This window comes from Leucoraja erinacea, chromosome 35, assembly GCF_028641065.1.
Source record: "Leucoraja erinacea ecotype New England chromosome 35, Leri_hhj_1, whole genome shotgun sequence".
Lineage (NCBI taxonomy): Eukaryota > Metazoa > Chordata > Chondrichthyes > Rajiformes > Rajidae > Leucoraja > Leucoraja erinaceus.
In genome coordinates this window covers 11,041,539-11,062,219 of record NC_073411.1, presented here as the reverse complement: position 1 = coordinate 11,062,219, position 20,681 = coordinate 11,041,539, and the positions used below count along the sequence as shown (strand labels likewise).

Here is a 20,681-nt window from a genome sequence, read left to right as displayed (position 1 = left end):
GTCCGCCAGACCCGCAGTTGCAGCCTCCGAATCTCAGGAGGTCGGGCCGCAGCAGCAGCAGCGCTCCACCACCGCTCCACCCGCTCTGGACTCGGCCAGCTCCGCGACGGTGAGGTGAGTCGTCGGCACCAGAGTCCCCGGTCTTCTCCTGTTGGAGGCCGCTCCTCGTTGCAGCCCCAACGACAACGGAGACCCGACAAGAAAGGTCGGGTCTCCCGTGCAGGGAGAGATTTAAAAGTTACCCCCTTCACACCCCACCTCCCACCCCACACACACACACACCCCAACAAAAAATAACAAAAACTACATAAAAACATAGACAAAAAATAATTAAAACGCGGACGGGCTGCAGAGGCCGCTGCTGACGAGAGTCGCGCTGCCTACGTACAGGCTACTGTACGGCATGGTCTTGGTGGGCAGAAGGGCCTGTTTCCACGCTGTGTCTCTAAACTAAACTAAACTAAACACTCAGCTTTAAAAACAGAGAATTCTGGAAATACTCAACAAGTTAGGCAGCAGCTGTGAAGCAACTCCTGTCAATGACCTAAAACCTTTGGATGAAAGGTCACGGATGTATAACTTTGACCCTCCCACCACACATGAGGATTTGCAGCATTTTTTCTCTTTATTTGAGATTTGCGGCACGCTATCTTGCCCTCTGGTGTAATTGACTAACGCTGTGCTTGCATTGTTGTAGCCTCTCTCAGCGCCTGGGAACGTACAGAGATGAAGATGTCCTTGATCGCGGAGCAGCTTGGTCTCAGCTGGGCTGGTGAGTTCGTACAAGGGAAGGACTCTCCGAAGAGCTGTGATGTTTACATTGTTCTGTGTTTATCTATCCGGTCACTAACTTAACAGAGCATTTGACCGCACTGGGCCTTGACTCGCTGGAGTTTAGCAAGATGAGGGGACACCTCATTGAGACTTAACGAATAGTGAAAGGCCTGGATAGAGTGGATGTGGAGAGGATGTTCCCACTAGTGGGAGAGTCTAGGACCAGTGGTCACAGCCTCAGAATTAGACAATAGACAATAGACAATAGGTGCAGGAGTAGGCCATTCGGCCCTTCGAGCCAGCACCGCCATTCAATGGAATCATGGCTGATCATCCACAATCACTACCCCGTTCCTCCCTTCCCCTATCCCCTGACTCCACTATCTTTAAGAGCCCTATCTAGCTCTCTCTTGAAAGCATCCAGAGAACCCGCCTCCACCGCCCTCTGAGGCAGAGAATTCCACAGACTCACAACTCCCTGTGTGAAAAAGTTTCCTCATCTCCGTTCTAAATGGCTTGCCCCTTATTCTGTGGGACCTGGTTCTGGACTCCCCCAACACCGGGAACATGTTTCCTGCCTCTAGCGTGTCCAAACCCTTAAAGGACATTCCTTTACGAAGGAGATGAGGAGGAATTTCTTTAGTCAGTGGGAGATTCATTGCCACAGAAGGCTGTGGAGGCCAAGTCAATGGATATTCTTAAGGCAGAGATTGATAGATTCTTGATTAGTACGGATGTCAGGTGTTATGGGGGGAAGGCAGAAGAATGGGGTTGAGAGGGAAAGATAGATCAGCCATGATTAATTGACAGGGTAGACTTGATGGGCCGAATGGCCTGATTCTTCTCCTATCACTTATGAACTGAAGGGCTGTAAAATGGTGCAGCCGGTATGGAGGATGTTTGTAGCATAATTGGCTTGGTATCGATATGAATTATCCCCAGTGTGTGTAGGATAGTGGAAGTGTGCGGGGATCGCTGGTAGATGTGGACACGGTGGGCCAAAGTGGCCTGTTTCTGCGCTGTATCTCTAATCTAAACTAAACTAAACTAAGTTGGCCATCTAAAAAAGAGAAATGAAATTGGCCTGCTGAATTAAACTTGTGTCTGAGGCTCGGGACTCCTCTCTAGTTGTAGATAGTTGATCTCTAGTTCGAGAGTTCAAGGTGACCACTTTCAAAGCTCGCCCTTTTCATTATTGGTTCACAGAGTTGGCACGGGAGCTGCAGTTCTCCGTAGATGACATCAACAAAATCCGGGTGGAAAATCCCAACTCCCTCTTGGAGCAGAGTGCGGCGCTTCTCAACCTGTGGGCCAGCCACGAGGGGAAGAGAGCTAAAAGTAGGTTGGACATCACAACTCATCTTTTTTTTTTTTTTTTTTTTTTTAATAAAAAAATGTGTTCAATTATTAAAAAATAATATTTACACTACAATAAAACAAGCCAGAACCCACCACCATAAATACAATACAAACATATATCCATAATAAACTATTATACAACTATGATACAATCCTTATTGAGGATACATTCAACACCCTGCGGAGCCCAGCGGTCCCGGAACTCCCTCAGGGTGCCCACAGACAGGGCGTATTCCCTTTCTAATCCCACCCAGGCACGGACGTAACCCCGGAAAAGGGGCAGGCAGTCGGCCCGGGTAGAGCCCTCCACTGTCTGGCGCCGTGACTCGCGGATGGCCAGCTTGGCCAGGCCCAGGAGCAACCCAACCAGGACATCTTCAGCCCTACCCTCTCCCCTACGCACAGGGTGTCCAAAGATGAGGATGGTGGGTGAAAAATGCAGCCGGAAGGCAAGGAGCAGCCCCTTTAGATATTCAAACAGTGGCTGCAGCCTCACGCACTCCATGTACACGTGGTACACAGACTCTTCCAGCCCGCAAAAGTGGCAGGCGGCTGGCGAGTCTGTGGACCGCGAGAGAAACAGGTTGCAGGGAACTCCTCGGTGCAATACCCTCCACCCCAGGTCCCCAATGTAGAGGGGGAGAATCCCTGCGTAGAGGGACCCCCACCGGGGGCCCCCTCACAACTCATCTTGGAGTTGAGGTGCAGAGTTAAATGTAACGAAGGGTCTCGACCCGAGTAAATCAGCGGGACGGGCTGCATCTCTGGAGAGAAGGAATGGGTGATGTTTCGGGTCGAGACCCTTCTGCAGACTGAGAGTCAGGGGAGGGGAGGGGGAGGAAACCAGAGATATGGAAGGGTAAGGTGTGAAAAGGGCAGATCAAAGCAGAAGATGATCAAGGAAACTTAGAATGACTGATTGTTAGCTGAGGGGAAGGTGACAATGAGGCACACAAACAATAAAATTCATCAGGAGGGCAGTGGAACCATTCCAAAACACCACCCATTCCTTCTCTCCAGAGATGCTGCCTTTCCCGCTGAGTTACTCCAGCATTTTGTGTCTATCTGAGCAGGTACAGGGCGTGAAGCTGTAAGTATTGTGCGAGTCTTGGGCAGAGGGGTAGAAGGATTAAGGAGAAGCTATGGGAAAAGTCAACTACTGTTCTTCATTCACTAGAGCAATTCCCAGGGAAAGACATTGAAATGGATATCTCTGAGTGTCATGAATGTGTCAAAGGGATTGGTGACTCGGGTGATAAGAAAAGTTGTTTCACAAAGTTATTGAAGTGCTGAAAAATAAACAGGCAGAATGATTGTGCTCAGTGCAGTTTTTCCTTCACTGCTTTCAACTGGTCTTTCTGCCCCTTTAGTGGAAAGCTTGTACCTGGCACTGAAGAACATTGATCGCAACGACATAGTGAGTATGTTGGAAGGATCCGGCATCAACAGCCACCATCTGAATGCAAATAGAAAGCACACAGAAAGAGACCAAAGCCTTTCTCCGGCAGTGAATGGTAAGTTCCGAACTCCATCACGTTTCAAATCTTCCAGCCTCTTTCACTTGTACTTTGCTTGTAAGTCTAAGATTCGCATCGGCAATATCCTCCGAATAAAACAAGGTTACAAGGCACATGGTGGAAGAAGTATCGAATGTTAACGGTAAGCGATGAAGTTGCCCATCCATTGTGCTTGTAGCAATTACATTCCCAATGGACAAGTATTCGAGTGACTGAAGAAGCAACTCTTCACGATATGACTAGAGTTGCTGCCTTACAGCGCTTGTAGCACCAGAGACCCAGGTTCGATCCCGACTACGGGGGCTTGTCTGTACGGAGCTTGTACGTCCTCTCCGTGGGTTTTCTCCGAGATCTTCGGTTTCCTCCCACACTCCAAAGACATACACGTTTATAGGTTAATTGGATGGGTAGTGTCAATTATAGATACATAGACAATTGGTGCAGGAGTAGGCCAGCACCGCCATTCAATGTGCTCATGGCTGATCATCCACAATCAGTAGCCCGTTCCTGCCTTCTCCCCATACCGCTTGATTCCGCTAGCCCTAAGAGCTCTATGTAACTATCTTTTGAATGTATCCAATGAATCAGCCTCCACTGCCTTCTGAGGCCACAAATTCACAACTCTCTGTGTGAAAAAGCTTTTCCTCATCTCAGTTCTAAATGGCCGACCCCTTATTCTTAAACTGTGACCCCTGGTTCTGGACTCCCCCAAAATCGGGACCATGTTTCCTGCATCTAGCGTGTCCAATCCCTTAATAATTTAATGTGTTTCCATAAATCCCCTCTCATCCTCTGAATTCCAGTGAATATTGTCCCTAGTGTGTGTGGGATAGTGTTGGTGTGCGGGGATCGCTGGACTTGGAGGGCCGAAGGGCCTGTTTCTGCGCTGTATCTCTAAACAAAACTAAACTGAAAAGACTGAATGAATAACTCGACCAGATTTTACGAAAGAAATCTGAAGCTGTAATGAAAAGGCACCCTTTGCCGTTCCACCCTTCTGATGGATTTACATCGTATTATGGTCTTCTCATGGTAGGACACTGAAATAATCCTGCATCTTCAGTAATAGGTCCTCTAATATATATTAGCACCCTGAACATCAGCACTGCTGCGAAACTGTGCTAAATTAACTTGCCAATTCACTCACCTCCTTATCCGTGTAGAACGCATTCTACACAAGGAATGATTCTGATCCCTTTCAGTTAAAACTAAATTCGATAGACATAGACATAGACATAGACATAAAATAGGTGCAGGAGGAGGCCATTCGGCCCTTCGAGCCAGCACCGCCATTCATTTTGATCATGGCTGATCGTCCCCTATCAATAACCCATGCCTGCCTTCTCCCCATATCCCTTGACTCCACCAGCCCCTAGAGCTCTATCTAACTCTCTCTTAAATCCATCCAGTGACTTGGCCTCCACTGCCCTCTGAGGCAGGGAATTCCATACATTCACAACTCTTTGGGTGAAAAAGTTTTTTTCTCACCTCAGTCTTAAATGACCTCCCCTTTATTCTAAGACTGTGTGGCCCCTGGTTCTGGACTCGCCCAACATTGGGAACATTTTTCCCGCATCTAGCTTGTCCAGTCCTTTTATAATTTTATATGTTTGTCAAGCAGTTGGTTTATTTATTGTTGGGTTGCTGTGGAGTTCCCCACTTCTCAACGTCATATCTGTAGTTAAACTGTACACGAGGAATGACTACCCCATCAACTCCCCATAGACCTGGACCCTCTGGTCGGCAGGGTTTTATGCCATTGAAACACACAGAGGTAGATCAGCCATGCAAGAATAATTGTAACCGGCCAAATTCCTCTGTCACCCACCACGACCAAAACTGGAATGACATTAACATGTGGTGATCTATTGTGTTTGTAGCTGAACTCGTTTTATACCATGTGCGTGAACTGTTTTTCTTCTGGTTATCAGCTGTTTACTTCCTTGTGCCAAAGGTGAAACTATTTAAACTTCCTGTTACCTCTCTGCCTCTGACCTCTGACTTCATGTTGATATCTGGTTCTTTGCCACCCTCTGTCTGCACTGCATGCCTGCTGTTCCCTTCTCTACATTTTGGCTTAGATGTAATTTTCTTTGGAAATTATGAAATAGCAGATCTCACTCCCAATCTCAATGGCAAGGAAAAGCGAAAATGAAAATCAGCCTTTCAAATCAAACTCTTAGACCGTGGCCATTCTGAACATTTAGTTGTCTTAAAAATTCACAGTTACCCTGTTTCAAAGTGTCCTCAGCTATTTTACTCCATGGAGCTTCTTTCATTGCACAAAAGATGACGTGTGTGTGTACATGTATGTATGTGTGTGTACGTATGTGTATACGTGTGCACGGATGTGTGTGTGTGTATATGCATGTGAATATATATGTGTGTGCACGTGCCTGTGTGTGTGTGTGTATGCATGTGAATATATATGTGTGTGCACGTGCCTGTGTGTGGGCATATGTGTGAACACATGTGTGTATATATATGCGTGTGTGTGGGCGCAAGTGCGTGTGTGCACATGTGTGTGAACATGTGTATATGTGCGCAAGTGTGTGTGCACACGTGAGCATGTGAACATGTGTGTGTGAACATGTGTATATGTGCGTGCGTGTGTGTGCACACATGAGCGTGTGAACATGTGTGTGAACACGTGTGTATATGCACGTGTGTGTGTGCGCGTGTGTTGATTGTTAACCACAGTTTCAATGTGACATTAGTTTGAGCTGCTATGTTACCCCATTTCAAACAGTAATTTGTCAAACAGCACATGTGCAAGACACATTGAATTAAGTCCGTAGATACTCAGCCAAGAATATCATTTCATATTTTATGACAGCAAGCATTTATAAAGAGCATTTAATAAAGTGAAATATTTCAAGGCTGGCGAGGAATCAAAACAAAATTAGTAATTGACCGTTGACTGAAAACTTGGCAAACAAGAGGGATATTAAGGAGTGTTATTTTCAGAAGGCATCTATTAAGCTGCTGTACAATATGTGTTAGCGTTAGGTTAAAACTTGAGATTTGGTGGAATAAGATATCTCACGGCTTGTGTTCCTGTTGACATGACAGAAACCAGATTAGGGAAAGTAAGGTCATTTTTGTATGCCAATTTATATCAGTTGTGTCTTAAGGATCAGAGCTAGGCTATCAGTGATTACAACCTTTACAGTCTCTGCAAGGAGGGGAGCCAGTTTGGTGTATCCATTTTTGATTGATACAATAATTACTTGGAGCACAGGAGGACGAGGGGCGATCTTATGGAGGTGTAACAAATCATGAGAGGAATAGATCGGGTAGACACACAGTCTTTTGCCCAGAGTAGGGGAATCGAGGACCTGGGGACATAGGTTTGAGTTTCTCCAGCATTTTTGTCCACCTTCAATTTTCCAGCATCTGCAGTTCCATCTTAAACACAAAAAGCTGGAGTAACTCAGCGAGTTCAGCATCTCTGGAGAACAGGAATAGGTGCCGTTTCGGGTCGAAACCCTTCTTCAGACCTGAAACACTATCTATTCCTTTTCTCCAGAGATGCTGCCTGACCCGCGGAGTTGCTCCGGCTTTTTGTGTCTGTCTTCGGTTTAAATCAGCATCTGCAGTTCCTCCCTACATACTCCCTATGGCAAAGCCAGCTGTGGACATGATGACAAGGATTTCAGTTGAGTCTCCTGAAGCAAGGGACAGGGAGGTGGAACTGGATGTCATTAGTAATGAGAGAATCTAGCAAGGCTCCACTTTGCATTGTCAATCATAGTTGAACTGCCAGCAATTGTAACAAAATGCATGGCCTTACTAATGTCCATAATGAAGAAAGCTCCATGTAGATCAGATCTTGGTAGATGGAAAAAGGGGATGAAACTTGTCCAAATAGTCCTAACGTTCAGATTGGGTCTGATCTGCAAATGCATCTCATGCCTTGGATCGAGGGGGATGAGCTCATCACTCCAATCCCAAGATTTATCATGCATAATTTCCCAAGGAACGCTGAGAGATAAGCTATCCATTCGTTGAATGGGAGGTGGAAATCGCTTGCATGTGACTGAGTTCTGCTTCAATGTGAACGTCATTCAGCATTCGCAACCCCGCGGAATAACTCATCTGCCAGCCCTCATGGAGGAAACTAGCCCTCGCGCTGACATATTGAGCAAGAATCCAAGCTGTAGAAGTGCATCACAGAATTGTTAACCTCACCTGGCACGTCTTTCTAAATGGGTCAGGTTGTGCGGCACGGTGGTGCAGCGGTAGAGTTGCTGCCTTACAGTGCTTACAGCGCCAGAGACCCTGGTTCAACCCCAAATACGGGTGCTGTCTGTACGGAGTTTGTACGTTCTCCCCGTGACCGCGTGGCTTTTCTCCAAGATCTTCGGTTTCCTCCCACACTCCAAAGACGTACAGGTTTGTAGGGTTAATTGGCTTGGTGTATGTGTAAAATTGTGTATAATTGTCCCCAGTGTGTTAATGTGTGGGGACCTGCGGTCAGAGCGGACTAGGTGGGCCGAAGGGCCTGTTTCCGCGCTGTATCTCTAAACTAAGCTAAATTAAAGTCACAAGAAGTGCAAATCTTGCCCATGGTGGCACTGGAAGAGTTAAGCTGATCTGTTTAACTCTTTCAATGCCACCGTCTTAAACCAATCGGTTCACAACTAGTTTGAAGCAGTTGCTGCCCTGTACGTATACAAAGGGAAGCAAATGCTGACAGGTTTTTGCGTTTGTTTAAATCTGTTAACTCCTTCTGCTGTGATGCAGCAGTCAGAACAAGACACTTCCCAAACGCACGCTCGCTCGTAAATTCAGTTAGTGAGTGTCTGTACATGATAGTAATTTCAGCAAGTCTTGCAGAAAAAAATAATACTGTTCAAAGCTGTCAGTAGTGAAGGTTCACTAGACTTAAATTGGACTGGTTTACTAGATTTAATAGGAACCTGAGGGGCAACCTTTTTCATACAGAGGGTGGTGAGTGTATGGAACGAGCTGCCAGATGAGGTGGTTGAGGCAGGGACCAAAACAAAATTTAAGACATTTGGATAGGTACATGGATAGGAAAGGTTTAGAGGGATATGGACCAAGCTTGGGCAGGTCAGATTAGCATAGAATGGGACATCTTGGTCATAATGGGCAAGATGGGCCGAAGGGCCTGTTTCCATACTATATGGCTCTATAACTTGGAATAAACTAACAGACCACTTTATTGTAAATCCTAAAGTGGGTTTGAAAAGGTTACGTGTTTCCAAATGGTGGCAGGTGGGACGGTTGTAGATGGGGAGTGTAGAAACGCCCTGGGGGGGGCGGGGGGGGGCGGGGAGGGAGGGGGGGGGGGGGGGGGGGGAAGAACAAAGAAGGACCTGGCTTGTGACAATTTGTAACCTTGTCGATGCCCTTTATGTGGTGACTCTTTACATACCTTGTGTATGCAAAAATAATATCACTGTCACTTGCCACAATAAGGTCTAGGAGTAGGAGTAGATTTAGGCCATTCGTCCCATCAAGTCTACTCCGCCATTCAATCATGGCTGATCTATCTCTCCCTCCTACCCCCATTTCTTGCTTTCCCCGCAATAAAGTGTCATTCATTCTGATGGGGCATCTTGGTCAACATGGGCAAGCTGGGCTGTTTCTGTGTTGTATAACTATGTGACTCATCATCCACTGCCTCACCTCATGTGTTTGATCGGGATCTGTGATCTGGAGCAAGCCGCCTGCTTGCACCGCTTGCAGTGTTGTGTGTTGCGTCATTTCACATCCTACTGTCCCATACATCATTAAAGTAGAATTTACTTGTAACTGATGACTTTGTAGGTCGTGGCCAATATCACCCTACACTCACTCTTCTATGATCCGACAGTGGAGTAGAATTTAGATGCTGCCTCACCCGCTGAGTTTCTCCAGTTTTGTGTGTGTTCACCTTCGATTTTTCCAGTATCTGCAGTTCTTTCTTAAACAGTGCTAAAAGGGGATATCATGTTAATGCCCGAGATATTTAGTGGCATCGAGTTGTAATCTCTAGAAGCCAAGAGCATCTGGTAAATACTTACTCATGCCGAGGACAATCTTTCTCCTATTTCTTGCACCTTTGATCAATGCAGACTAAAGTCAATACTCAGCGTGCCCAATGCAGTCCGTAACACATACTCAGAAACAAGGGGGGGTGTACACTTACTGCAGATGAGTATATATAATTGTAACCCAAGTGGTTTTGCAGCTGTGGAAGCCTGATCTGTGTGCACTTATACCTGGTGTGTCCTGTTACACGGCTGAGAACGATAGCTTGAGTTCAGGCACGATGCTCTTTAACCGATGAAGCATTGGCCTCACGTTTGGGGTGGGAGATTGCAACCTTCACGTGGTCCGCCCTGTTTCAATGAATGCAATCAACCTGGCGTGCACAATCAAGTAAGATCAAATAGAACAAGTTGTCCTACAACTTTAGGCTGTGCACGCCACACGCAATGTTAAAGTTAAAAGTTTATAGGTTAATTGCCTAGGGTAAAAATTGTAAATTGTCCCTAGTGTGTAGGGTAGTGCTAGAGTACAGAGTGAACACTGGTCGGCACAGACGCGGGGCCGAAGGGCCTGTTTCTGCACTTTATCTCTAAAGTCTAAAGCATTGGATCATCAGCATAGACCTGGTGGACTGAGGAGCCTGTTTGTGATTCTATGAACTTTCCCTTTCAGTATCTTTGATGATCATTCACAATCATGTTTTTTTTACATTCAATCTTATCGCTATTGTCTCTTTCAGTGAACATATCCATTATCAGGATAGTCGGCACAGACCTGATGGGCTGAAGGGCCTGTTTCCATATTGTGTGATCCTATGAACTTTCCCTTTCTGTATCGCCGATGACCATTCACAATTATGTTTTCATATTCAAGCTTAATGCTATTGCCTCTTTCAGTCATCATTTCCAATATCATGGTAGTAATCCCTTTTATGCCCCTGTCCCACTTAGGAAACCTGAACGGAAACCTCTGGAGACTTTGCGCCCCACCCAAGGTTTCCGTGCTGTTCCCGGAGGTTGCAGGTGGTTGCCGGAGGTTGCAGGTAGTGGAAGCAGGTAGGGAGACTGACAAAAACCTCCGGGAACCGGACGGAAACCTTGGGTGGGGCGCAAAGTCTCCAGAGGTTTCCGTTCAGGTTTCCTAAGTGGGACAGGGGCATTAGCCATCGGATCACTGGCCATGCCCTGCCTCTTAAACAGTGCGGAGAGTTTGGTCTCGGATCTCCCCTCCACAACTCCATGGTGCAAAGCTTACTCTCAGAACCTGATATTCATAACTGGGGCAAGAGGAACAGGTTGCTCCTCTTCGCTGCAGCCTGATGAGTACAATCCACCTTCTCCTATATTGTTCATACAGAGGTGTAACACAGTACCACATTCCCCAGCCCAACACTTTAATTAACAGCAATTAAAAGTTTTGCGGCAATGTTTGCTCTGTATTTCTTTCTGGCAGAGCATGTGACCATGGGCCTTGGTGAATGTTCCTGCTATTCCCGAGGGCAGGAGATTCACAAGCGCTAGAAATGTATTTCTGCAAGGGGGGAAAAAAAAAAATCCCAAAAGGCTCTTTGCTTAATATTAATGTCTGGTATGTGTTTGCATTTTGTCATGTTTTTTCTCACAGAATGGTATGGATTTTTTTTAATCGGCTTGTGCAAGCTGTTAATTCCAGTGATTCTGGGACAATGGACCGCAGTGATCAGGACTTTATTGTTTTGTAACAGCTCCAGGAAACAAGAAAGGAGTCTCAAGTTTGCTGAAGTCTGGAATTCTTCACCTAACTTATTATCTCAATTGTATTCAATCGCTAAAGCATCGCCTTGCACGTTAACTAAAGTGCTTTAGATCGCTGAATTTCCCATGCCCTGTTTTGTTAACAGAGATGCCGTTTTTACAGCTGATTCTGGTTCTTAATTCGATGCTTCAGCAAAGCTGACAATTCCGTCCCAAAGGATTGAAAGCCCCACCAGCCAAGTCTGAAGTGAAATGAGGACACTCGGAAATGAATCCAGTGTCAGCTCTCATTATGAATTGGTGGACTTAAAGGGCCAGTCCCACATGGGTGTCATTTGCGAAGATTTTGTACATCCCAAAATCCTGGGGCGCCGCGCGCCACCGCACGTCACCACGCACCATGCGGGCGTAACGCGCACCATTCGCGCATTGACACGTTAAAGATGTCACGCAAATTACACCCAAGTGGGACAGGCCCTTTCGACTTGCTAAAACACTCAATTAATCGGGCTCCGCTGTGAAGAGTATTCCTTCATACGATCGACTGACTATCTTTAGGCTTTAGATATGGCAGATTGTGTTTCACTGAACCAACTGCCCACCCCCAGAATTAGACATAGGGATACAAGGAACTGCAGATGCTGCTTTACAAAAGAAGACACAAAGCACTGGAGTAACTCAGTGGGTCAGGCAGCATCTCTGCAGAGCATTTTTAGTTTAGTTTACTGCCACATGTAAAGATAGTTACATATGGACGAGATAGTTGAGGCCAGGACTATCCCACCATTTAAGAAACCGCTAGACAGGTTCATGGATAGGACAAGTTTGGAGGGATATGTTCCAATTGGGTCGAGACCTTTCTTTGGACTGAGAGTTGTCAAAATGACAAAACTGCTCAAGGAACTCAGCGGGTGAGGCAGCATCTATGGAGCGAAGGAAATAGGTGACGTTTCAGGTTGAGACCCTTCTTCAGACTGTGAGCTTTACAGGAAGAAATTTGCCTCTCTTTAGTGAAGTAGATAAATGTGGATTTACAAAAGTGATGAGCAACAAATCCAATTAACCGTATGCCTCAGGTAATTTATGCGGCTGGGTGTACAAGTAGAATAATTGAATTATCTTTTAATATTTTACCTTGTATGTATCGTTAGCTTTTAGAAATGTTTGAATGCTGCACTGACTGGCTGACATTTTAAATTTCGTTGTACATGGTTCATGTTACAATGACAATAAAGAAACTATTCTATTCTATTCTATTCTAAAGGGATTTAGTTTTGGCTGTGACAGAATAGGACAAATTAAAGTTTCAGTCTCAGTTCAGTTTGGTTTATTGTCACGTGCACCGATGTACAGTGAAAAGCTTTTGTTGCGTGCTAACCAGTCAGCAGAACAACAATAGCGGTTTCAGCCCGAAACGTTGCCTATTTCCTTCGCTCCGTAGATGCTGCTGCACCCGTTGAGTTTCTCCAGCATTTTTGTCTACCAGCAGAACGATAATACATCAATGGAAAAACCGGCCGGTATCTGCTCATTTTAAGTTTTACTCCAGTTTCCAGCATCTGCAGTTCTTTGTGTCTCCAATAATTTGTATTTCCTACTGAAGACAGACACAAAATGCTCAGCGGGACAGGCAGCATCTCTGGAGAGAAGGAATGGTTGATGATACAGGTCTGAGTTCTCTGAAGAAGGGTCTCGACCAGAAGGGTCACCCATTCCTTCTCTCCGGAGATGCTGCCTGTCCCGCTGAGATACTCCAGCATTTTGTGTCCACCTTTAGTGAAAACTCAGCATCCGCAGTTCCTTCGTACACTATTTGTATTTTTTCTACTTTGGTTAGAAATCAGAAACCAACGGCCAACTTGTTGCCCAAAGATAGTTCCAGAACTGATTAAATTTTGCAACTGCACTGATGGAACAAATATGGCCGAACATTACTGGAGGGCTTTGCGGTCCATCTCCCCCCCCCCTCTCCCCCCCCCCCACCCCACCCCTCCCTACCCCCCCCCCTCTCTGCTAGTTGACTCCGTTATTGCAGGTATGGCTTCTGCAGGTGTGCTCTGTGTGCTTGTGCAGGTTTCACTACAGTGCAGGATGAGATGCTATCTCCCGCCTCGCTTCAATACACGATGCCATCTCCGCTTCAAGCTGACCAGTTCTGGAATGACGTCACCAGCCTGGACGTTAATCCCCATGCACGTGCCGACAACGACTCCCTTCTGGAGATGTCCGACGTCAATGTGTGGTCGTCGGGCGGCAAGCCGCCTCTGGTGGTCGCGGAAGACTCTTCGCTGGACTACAGCAGGGCCGACGACTCATTTCAGGCCGAGGGACTGAGTTCCTTAAACCTCAATGAGGAGGATTCAGACGCCATCAATGGGTTGGTAGATATGCTCGACAGTGTCGGAGGTCAGAGGTCAGAGGGCAAAAGGTCAGAGATGACAGAAGGAGAGACTCCAACCAAGATGGCAGAGGAGGTGAATACAGAGAATGGCATTTCTGTAATTTCAGGGCAGCAGAAATGGGCAGGGTCACCCACCTTGAGGCGAGCGACTTCAGACGTCCAGCCGCCTGACCTGAATGCGGAAAGGTAAATGGACTCCTTACTTTGGAATCTGAGGGGTAACTTATTCACACAAAGGGTGGTGGGCGAATGGAACGAGCTGCTAGACGGGATAGTTGCGGCCGGGACTATCCCACCATTTAAGAAAGAGCTAGACAGGTCCATGGATAGGACAGGTTTGGAGGGATATGTTCCAAACGCGGGCAGGTGGGACATGTGTAGCCGGGTCATGTGGGCTGGTGTAGGCAAGTTCAGATTCAGATTCAGATTCAGATTCCATTGTCATTGTCAGTGTACAGTACAGAGACAACGAATGCATTTAGCATCTCCCTTGAAGAGAGACATAGGATTTGAATCTCTGGAACTCTCTGGGGGGGGGGGGGGGGGTTGAGGCCAGTTCATTGGGTACGTTGTTTAGAGAGGAGCCGCCGGAAAGAAGCTGTTCCTCGGCCTGCTTGGTTCGGCAAAGGGAGAGACCTGTAGCGCCTCCCGGATGGTGGGAGGGTAAACAGTCCATGGTTGGGGTGAGAGCAGTCCTTGGCGATGCTGAGCGCCCTCCGCAGACAGCGCTTGCTTTGGACAGACTCAATGGAGGGGAGCGTGGAACCGGTGATGCGTTGGGCAATTTTCACCTCCCTCTGCAGTGCCTTCCGGTCGGAGACAGAGCAGTTGCCACAAGTTGGGCTGAAGAGCCTGTCTCAACACTGTATCAATCTATGACTCCATCACTTAGGGTCATTAGAACTTGAACAATGCAGCAATAGGAGAAATCATGATGAGGAACTTCACTTCAAAGCCCATGTGAAAATATTGACTTGCTGTGAGACGGTGATATTATTGGCCTACGTAGAGTTGCTGCCTTACAATGCCAGCGATCCGGGTTCGATTCTGACAATGGGCACTGTCTGTATGGAGTTTGTACGTTCTCCCACTGACCCTATTAGGTTTTTTTCCGCATGCTCCGGTTTGCTCCCACATACCAAAGACGTGTATGTTTTTAGTTAATTGGGCCTCTGTAAATTGTCCCTTGTGTGTAGGATAGAACTAGTGTACTGGTGATTGTTGGTCGATGTGGACTCGGTGGGCCGAAAGGCCTGTTTCCACACTGTTTTGCGAAACTAAAGTACATTGAACAAATTGGACCTCTGTGGAGTTGAGAAGATTGTTTGAAGTTGAGAAGATTAATAATGTGATATGTGAGATTCATTTAGAAACATAGAAATTAGGTGCAGGAGTAGGCCATTCGGCCCTTCGAGCCTGCACCGCCATTCAATATGATCATGGCTGATCATCCAACTCGGTATCCCGTACCTGCCTTCTCTCCATAGCAATGAACTGTGGCCTCGACTACCCTCTGTGGCAGAGAGTTCCAGAGATTCGCCACTCTCTGTGTGAAAAAAGTTCTTCTCATCTCGGTTTTAAAGGATTTCCCCCTTATCCTGAAGCTATGACCCCTTGTCCTGGAGAGGAATAGAGTGACGCAGCTGGTAGAGTTGCCACCACACAATGCCAGAGACCTGGTTCAATCCTGACCACGGCTACTGTCTATGTGGAGTTTGCACGTTCTCCCCGTCACCATGCGGGTTTCCTCCAGATGCTCCATCTTCCTCCCACATCCTCACGACATTTGGGTTTTGGGGTAAATTGACCTCTGTGAGTGTATAGGGAGTGAATGAGAAAGTGGGATGACATAGACACAAAGAGCTGGGGTAACTCAGCGGGACAGGCAGCATCTCTGGAGGGAAGGAATTGGTGACGTTTCAGGTCGAGGCCCTTCTTCAGACTGAAGAAACCGTCACCCAACTGCCGACCGGAAACGTCTCACTGGAGATGCTGCCTGTCCCGCTGAGCTTTTTGTGTCTATCCATGTACAAGATGCCACGTCTTTTTGCCTCCGCAAAGAAGCTAATTTTGTACCCAATGTTGTTTTTCTGACAGGTCCCAAGCACCACCTTACATTGTGTCCTACCTGACGGTCCACGAGGAGAGAGGAAGGATCCCTGAGGTTGAAGGGACCTCGGTGATGGCCCCGAAGGCTGAGCCATGGAAGCCAGGCTTCATTGCATCGCAGAAGGAGGCGTGGGCCGAGGTTCTGAAACAGTGGCCGGCCGAGAGCTTGTCCAACATCGCCAAGCAGAGTCCCCGTAGCCTACAGACCGAGGAGCGGCTGGTACAGTCGCTGGACAGCAGGGGGCAGCAGCAGCCTCTCCCCTACCGCCATCTGAAGGATTTGGAGGGCCCTCTTTGTTCCGCCACTGGCGGCTCGGCACTTCACCGCCACGTTGATCCACGAAGCAGCTGGATAACCGTGGAGGAGGAGGTGGTGGACTCGAGCGAGGAGGTGAGGAGATCTTCTATGTGTAGATGCCGATTTACACTGAGGACAGACCCAAAAAGCTGGAGTAACTCAGCGGGTTGGGCAGTGTCCCCGGAGAAAAGGAATAGGTATCGTTTCGGGTCGGAAGCGTATGGAAGGGTACAAAGAACATGGAAGGTGTGAAATGGACAGATCAAAGCAGACGATGATCTAGGAAATGTACGATGGTTCATTGTTGGACCCCTCATAGTTGGGTTCATCTTTGTACCTTATCCATATCTCTCGATTCCCTCTCCACTGACTCTGTCTGAAGAAGGGTCTCGACCCGAAACGTCACCCATTCCTTCTTGCAGGAGTTGCTACCTGTCCCACTGAGTTACTCCAGCATTTGAGACAATAGGTGCGGGAGTAGTCCATTCGGCCCTTTGAGCCAGCACCGCCATTCAATGTGATCATGGCTGATCATCCCCAATCAGTACCCCGTTCCTGCCTTCTCCCCATATCCCCTGACTCCCCTATCTTTAAGAGCCCTATCTAGCTTTCTCTTGAAAGCATCCAGAGAACCGACCTCCACCGCCCTCTGAAGCAGAGAATTCGACGCTCACCACTCTCTGTGTGAAAAAGTCTGTTCTCGTCTCCGTTCTAAATGGCTTACCCCTTATTCGAATATTGTGTCTATCTTTGTGAGATCTCCTTTACTTAGACTTTGACCATCGGATTTACTTTTCCAAAACTGAACAGGGAGAATTGGAGAAACTCTATACAAAGTAAAACTCCTATCATCCACTTTCCGACTATTCCGAAAAGTAATTTTTTTATTTCTTTTTTTAAATTGTGCTTCGGGCTCACCACGTGATGCGTACCAAGCTCCACCCACTCCATGGGTCCGCAGATTTGTTCATCGATACAGCACGGAAGAAGGCCCTTCGGCCCACAGAGTCCGTGCCGACCAACAATCACCCATACACTCGTTTGTGTTCCTGTTCATACGTTCACAAGTTCCAGGAGCAGAAATAGGCCACTCGGCCCATCAAGTCTACTCCACCATTCAATCATGGCTGATCTATCTTTCCCTCTCAACCCCATTCTCCACCACCCTGATATGGGTGGCTGTAAAGGGGTGGCAAGGTGGTGCAGCGGTAGAGTTGCTGCCTCACAGCGATAGAGAGCAGGGTTTAATCCTGACTACCAGTGCTGTCTGTACGGAGTTTAGAAACATAGAAACATAGAAAATAGGTGCAGGAGTAGGCCATTCGGCCTTCGAGCCTGCACCGCCATTCAATATGATCATGGCTGATCATCCAACTCAGTATCCCGTACCTGCCTTCTCTCCATACCCCCTGATCCCCTTAGCCACAAGGGCCACATCTAACTCCCTCTTAAATATAGCCAATGAACTGGCCTCAACTACTCTCTGTGGCAGAGAGTTCCAGAGATTCACCACTCTCTGCGTGAAAAAAGTTCTTCTCATCTCGGTTTTAAAGGATTTCCCCCTTATCCTTAAGCTGTGACCCCTTGTCCTGGACTTCCCCAACATCGGGAGCAATCTTCCTGCATCTAGCCTGTCCAACCCCTTAAGAATTTTGTAAGTTTCTATAAGATCCCCTCTCAATCTCCTAAATTCTAGAGAGTATAAACCAAGTCTATCCAGTCTTTCTTCATAAGAGACAGTCCTGACATCCCAGGAATCAGTGTAGGAGTTTGTACGTTGACCTGCGTGGATTCTCTCTGAGATATTCTGTTTCCTCCTACACTCCAAAGACATACAGGTTTGTAGGTTAATTGGCTTGGCATGAATGTAAATTCTCCCTAGTGTGTGTAGGATAGTGTTAGTGGTCGGCCGGCTGAGGGGCCTGTTTCCGCGCTGTATCTCTAAACCAAACTAAACTAAACTAAACTAGTCCAGCGTTTGCTGAGCATCAAAGTTGTTTTATTTTAACGGTAAAGCTGGTGTCAGTCAGTCTGAGACATGAATAGATTGAGTGAAGGCCAGGGAAAGTGCACCAGGCCAAATCAGGAGTTGCCTGCACAAAGCTAGTGTGAAGGGCAAAGAGACAGACGGAACGTGAGCTGTTTCAGGCTCATCCTCCTGACCCTCCTGGCTACAGTGTCACATGCTGCTTCCAGATATATCTGTTGGCTGACGTACTTCAGACTTTACAGAGGGGACCTTTGGCTCGCCGGGTCCGCGCCGACCAGCGATCACCCCGTGAGTGACGCCTGTTTGGTCGTGAGTGGTCGCCCAAAGAGTCGTACCTTTTTCTGGTCGCCACTGGATTTTCAACATGTTGAAATTTTTCGGCGACCTGCTGCGACTTTGACAGGTGCCGGCAAGTCGCCAAAAAGATTGCGTAAGTGGGACAGGCCCTTTAGTTTTATGTTGCATTCCACAGCACCACAAAATCAAGGAGCTGCTTTTTTGGGCGGCACTGAGGCGCAAAGGTAGAGTTACTGCCATGCAATCCCAAAGACCCGGGTTCAATCCTGACTACTGGTGCTTGTCTGTACGGAGTTTGGCACGTTCTCCCCGTGGCCTGCGTGGGTTTTCTCCGGGTGCTCGGGTTTCCTCCCACACTCCAAAGAGGTGCAGATTTGTAGGTTAATCGGCTTGGTAAAATCGCAAATAGTCCCGGGTGTGTGTAGGATAGTGTTAATGTGCGGGGATCGCTGGTCAGCACGGACTCGGTGGGCCGAAGGGCCTGTTTCCCCGCTGTATCTCAAAACTAAACTCAACTTCGTAATGACACCAAGTTGTCCACAGCAAATCCAATAAACAGCGATGTGTTAATGAGCAGATAATCTGCAAGTGATGTCGATTAAGGGGTAAATACGGCTTGCATGTTGTGAGATGTTTCCTGCTGTTCTACGAGAGTGCCTCGGAATATTTACTTCTTCCGAGAGGGCAGAGAAGCCTTCGTTTCACGTCTCATTGAAAAGACATACTGTGTCTGACAGAGATGCTCTCCTGTGGAATTACATCCTCGAAAAATTCTATAAGATTCATCAGACATGATTTACCTTTCGTAAATCCATGCTGACTTTGTCCAATGATTTCACCACTTTCCAAATGTGCTGCTATCCCATCTTTAATAACTGACTCTAGCAGTTTCCCCACTACCGATGTTAGACTAACTGGTCTGTAATTCCCCATTTTCTCTCTCCCTCCCTTCTTAAAAAGTGGGGTTACGTTTGCTACCCGCCAATCTTCAGGAACTACTCCAGAATCTAAAGAGTTTTGAAAGATTATTACTAATGCATCCACTATTTCTGGAGCTACTTCCTTAAGTACGCTGGGATGCAGCCTATCTGGCCCTGGGGATTTATCGGCCTTTAATCCATTCAATTTACCCAACACCACTTCCCGGCTAACCTGGATTTCACTCAATTCCTCCAACTCCTTTGACCCGCGGTCCCCTGCTATTTCCGGCAAATTATTTATGTCTTCCTTAGTGAAGACGGAACCAAAGTAGTTATTCAATTGGTCCGCCATATCCTTGTTCCCCATGATCAACTCTCACCTGTTTCTGACTGCAAGGGACCTACATTTGTTTTAACTAATCTCATGTTTAAATGAGAAAAACCACAAAGTGCTGGAGGAACTAAACGGGCAGCATGTGTTGGAGGAAATGGACAGATGATATTTCAGGCCGAGACCATTCAAGGTTGAAGGAATAGAGGGCAAGTGGCAATTGGAGGGAGATGAGGGGAGGGGTGCAGCAGCAAGTTAATTTATGATTGACACATGTACCAAGGTACAGTTAAAAGCTTTTTGTCGTGCACTATCCAGTCGGTCGACTATTCATGATTACAATTAAATAATCCATAGCGTACAGATACAGGATAAAGGGTATAACGTTCTGTGGAGGATCAAGAACAGTAATGTCCCATTAAAGATAGCTCAAAGGTCTCCAATGAGGTAGATGGGAGGTCAGGACCATTCTCTAGTTGGTGGGAGGATGTTTCAATTCTGCTAAAATCCGATTCAGATTCAGATTAGATTCAATTTTAATTGTATTGTCAGTGTACAGTACAGAGACAACAAAATGATAAAAAATAATAAGTGTCCGGGGGGGGGGGGCGGGGGGTTCTGTGGAGGAGGTGAAGAGTGACAGCCGCCGGAAAGAAGCTGTTCCCACCTGCTGGTTCGGCAACGGAGAGACCTGTAGCTCCCGGAAAGGGTCTCCTTGGTTGGGGTGAGAGCAGTCCTTGGCGATGCTGAGGTAGAGCTGGCTTGCTTTGGACAGACTCAATGGAGGGGAGTGAGGAACCGGTGATGCGTTGGGCAATTTTCACCAGGACCAGCAGTTTACCTACTGATGCAGTTGGTAAGGATGCTCTCGTGGGCAGGATAGAAGTTCACCAGGATCTGAGGAGACAGATGGACCTTCTTCAGTCTCCTCAGGAAGAAAACGCTGGGCCTC

General features: G+C 47.2%; 1 protein-coding gene across 1 annotated transcript in view; it reads left to right on the top strand.

Annotated features, from left to right (window-relative positions):
- LOC129713324 (ankyrin-1-like) overlaps positions 1-20,681 on the top strand; it is a 135,106-nt gene that overhangs the window by 92,025 nt on the left and 22,400 nt on the right. Inside the window, exons 37-41 of the mRNA XM_055662297.1 lie at positions 698-772; positions 1,981-2,112; positions 3,504-3,647; positions 13,457-13,970; positions 15,882-16,284. Of these exons, the coding sequence (XP_055518272.1) occupies positions 698-772; positions 1,981-2,112; positions 3,504-3,647; positions 13,457-13,970; positions 15,882-16,284 (1,268 nt within the window). The remainder of the gene's footprint in view (positions 1-697; positions 773-1,980; positions 2,113-3,503; positions 3,648-13,456; positions 13,971-15,881; positions 16,285-20,681) is intronic.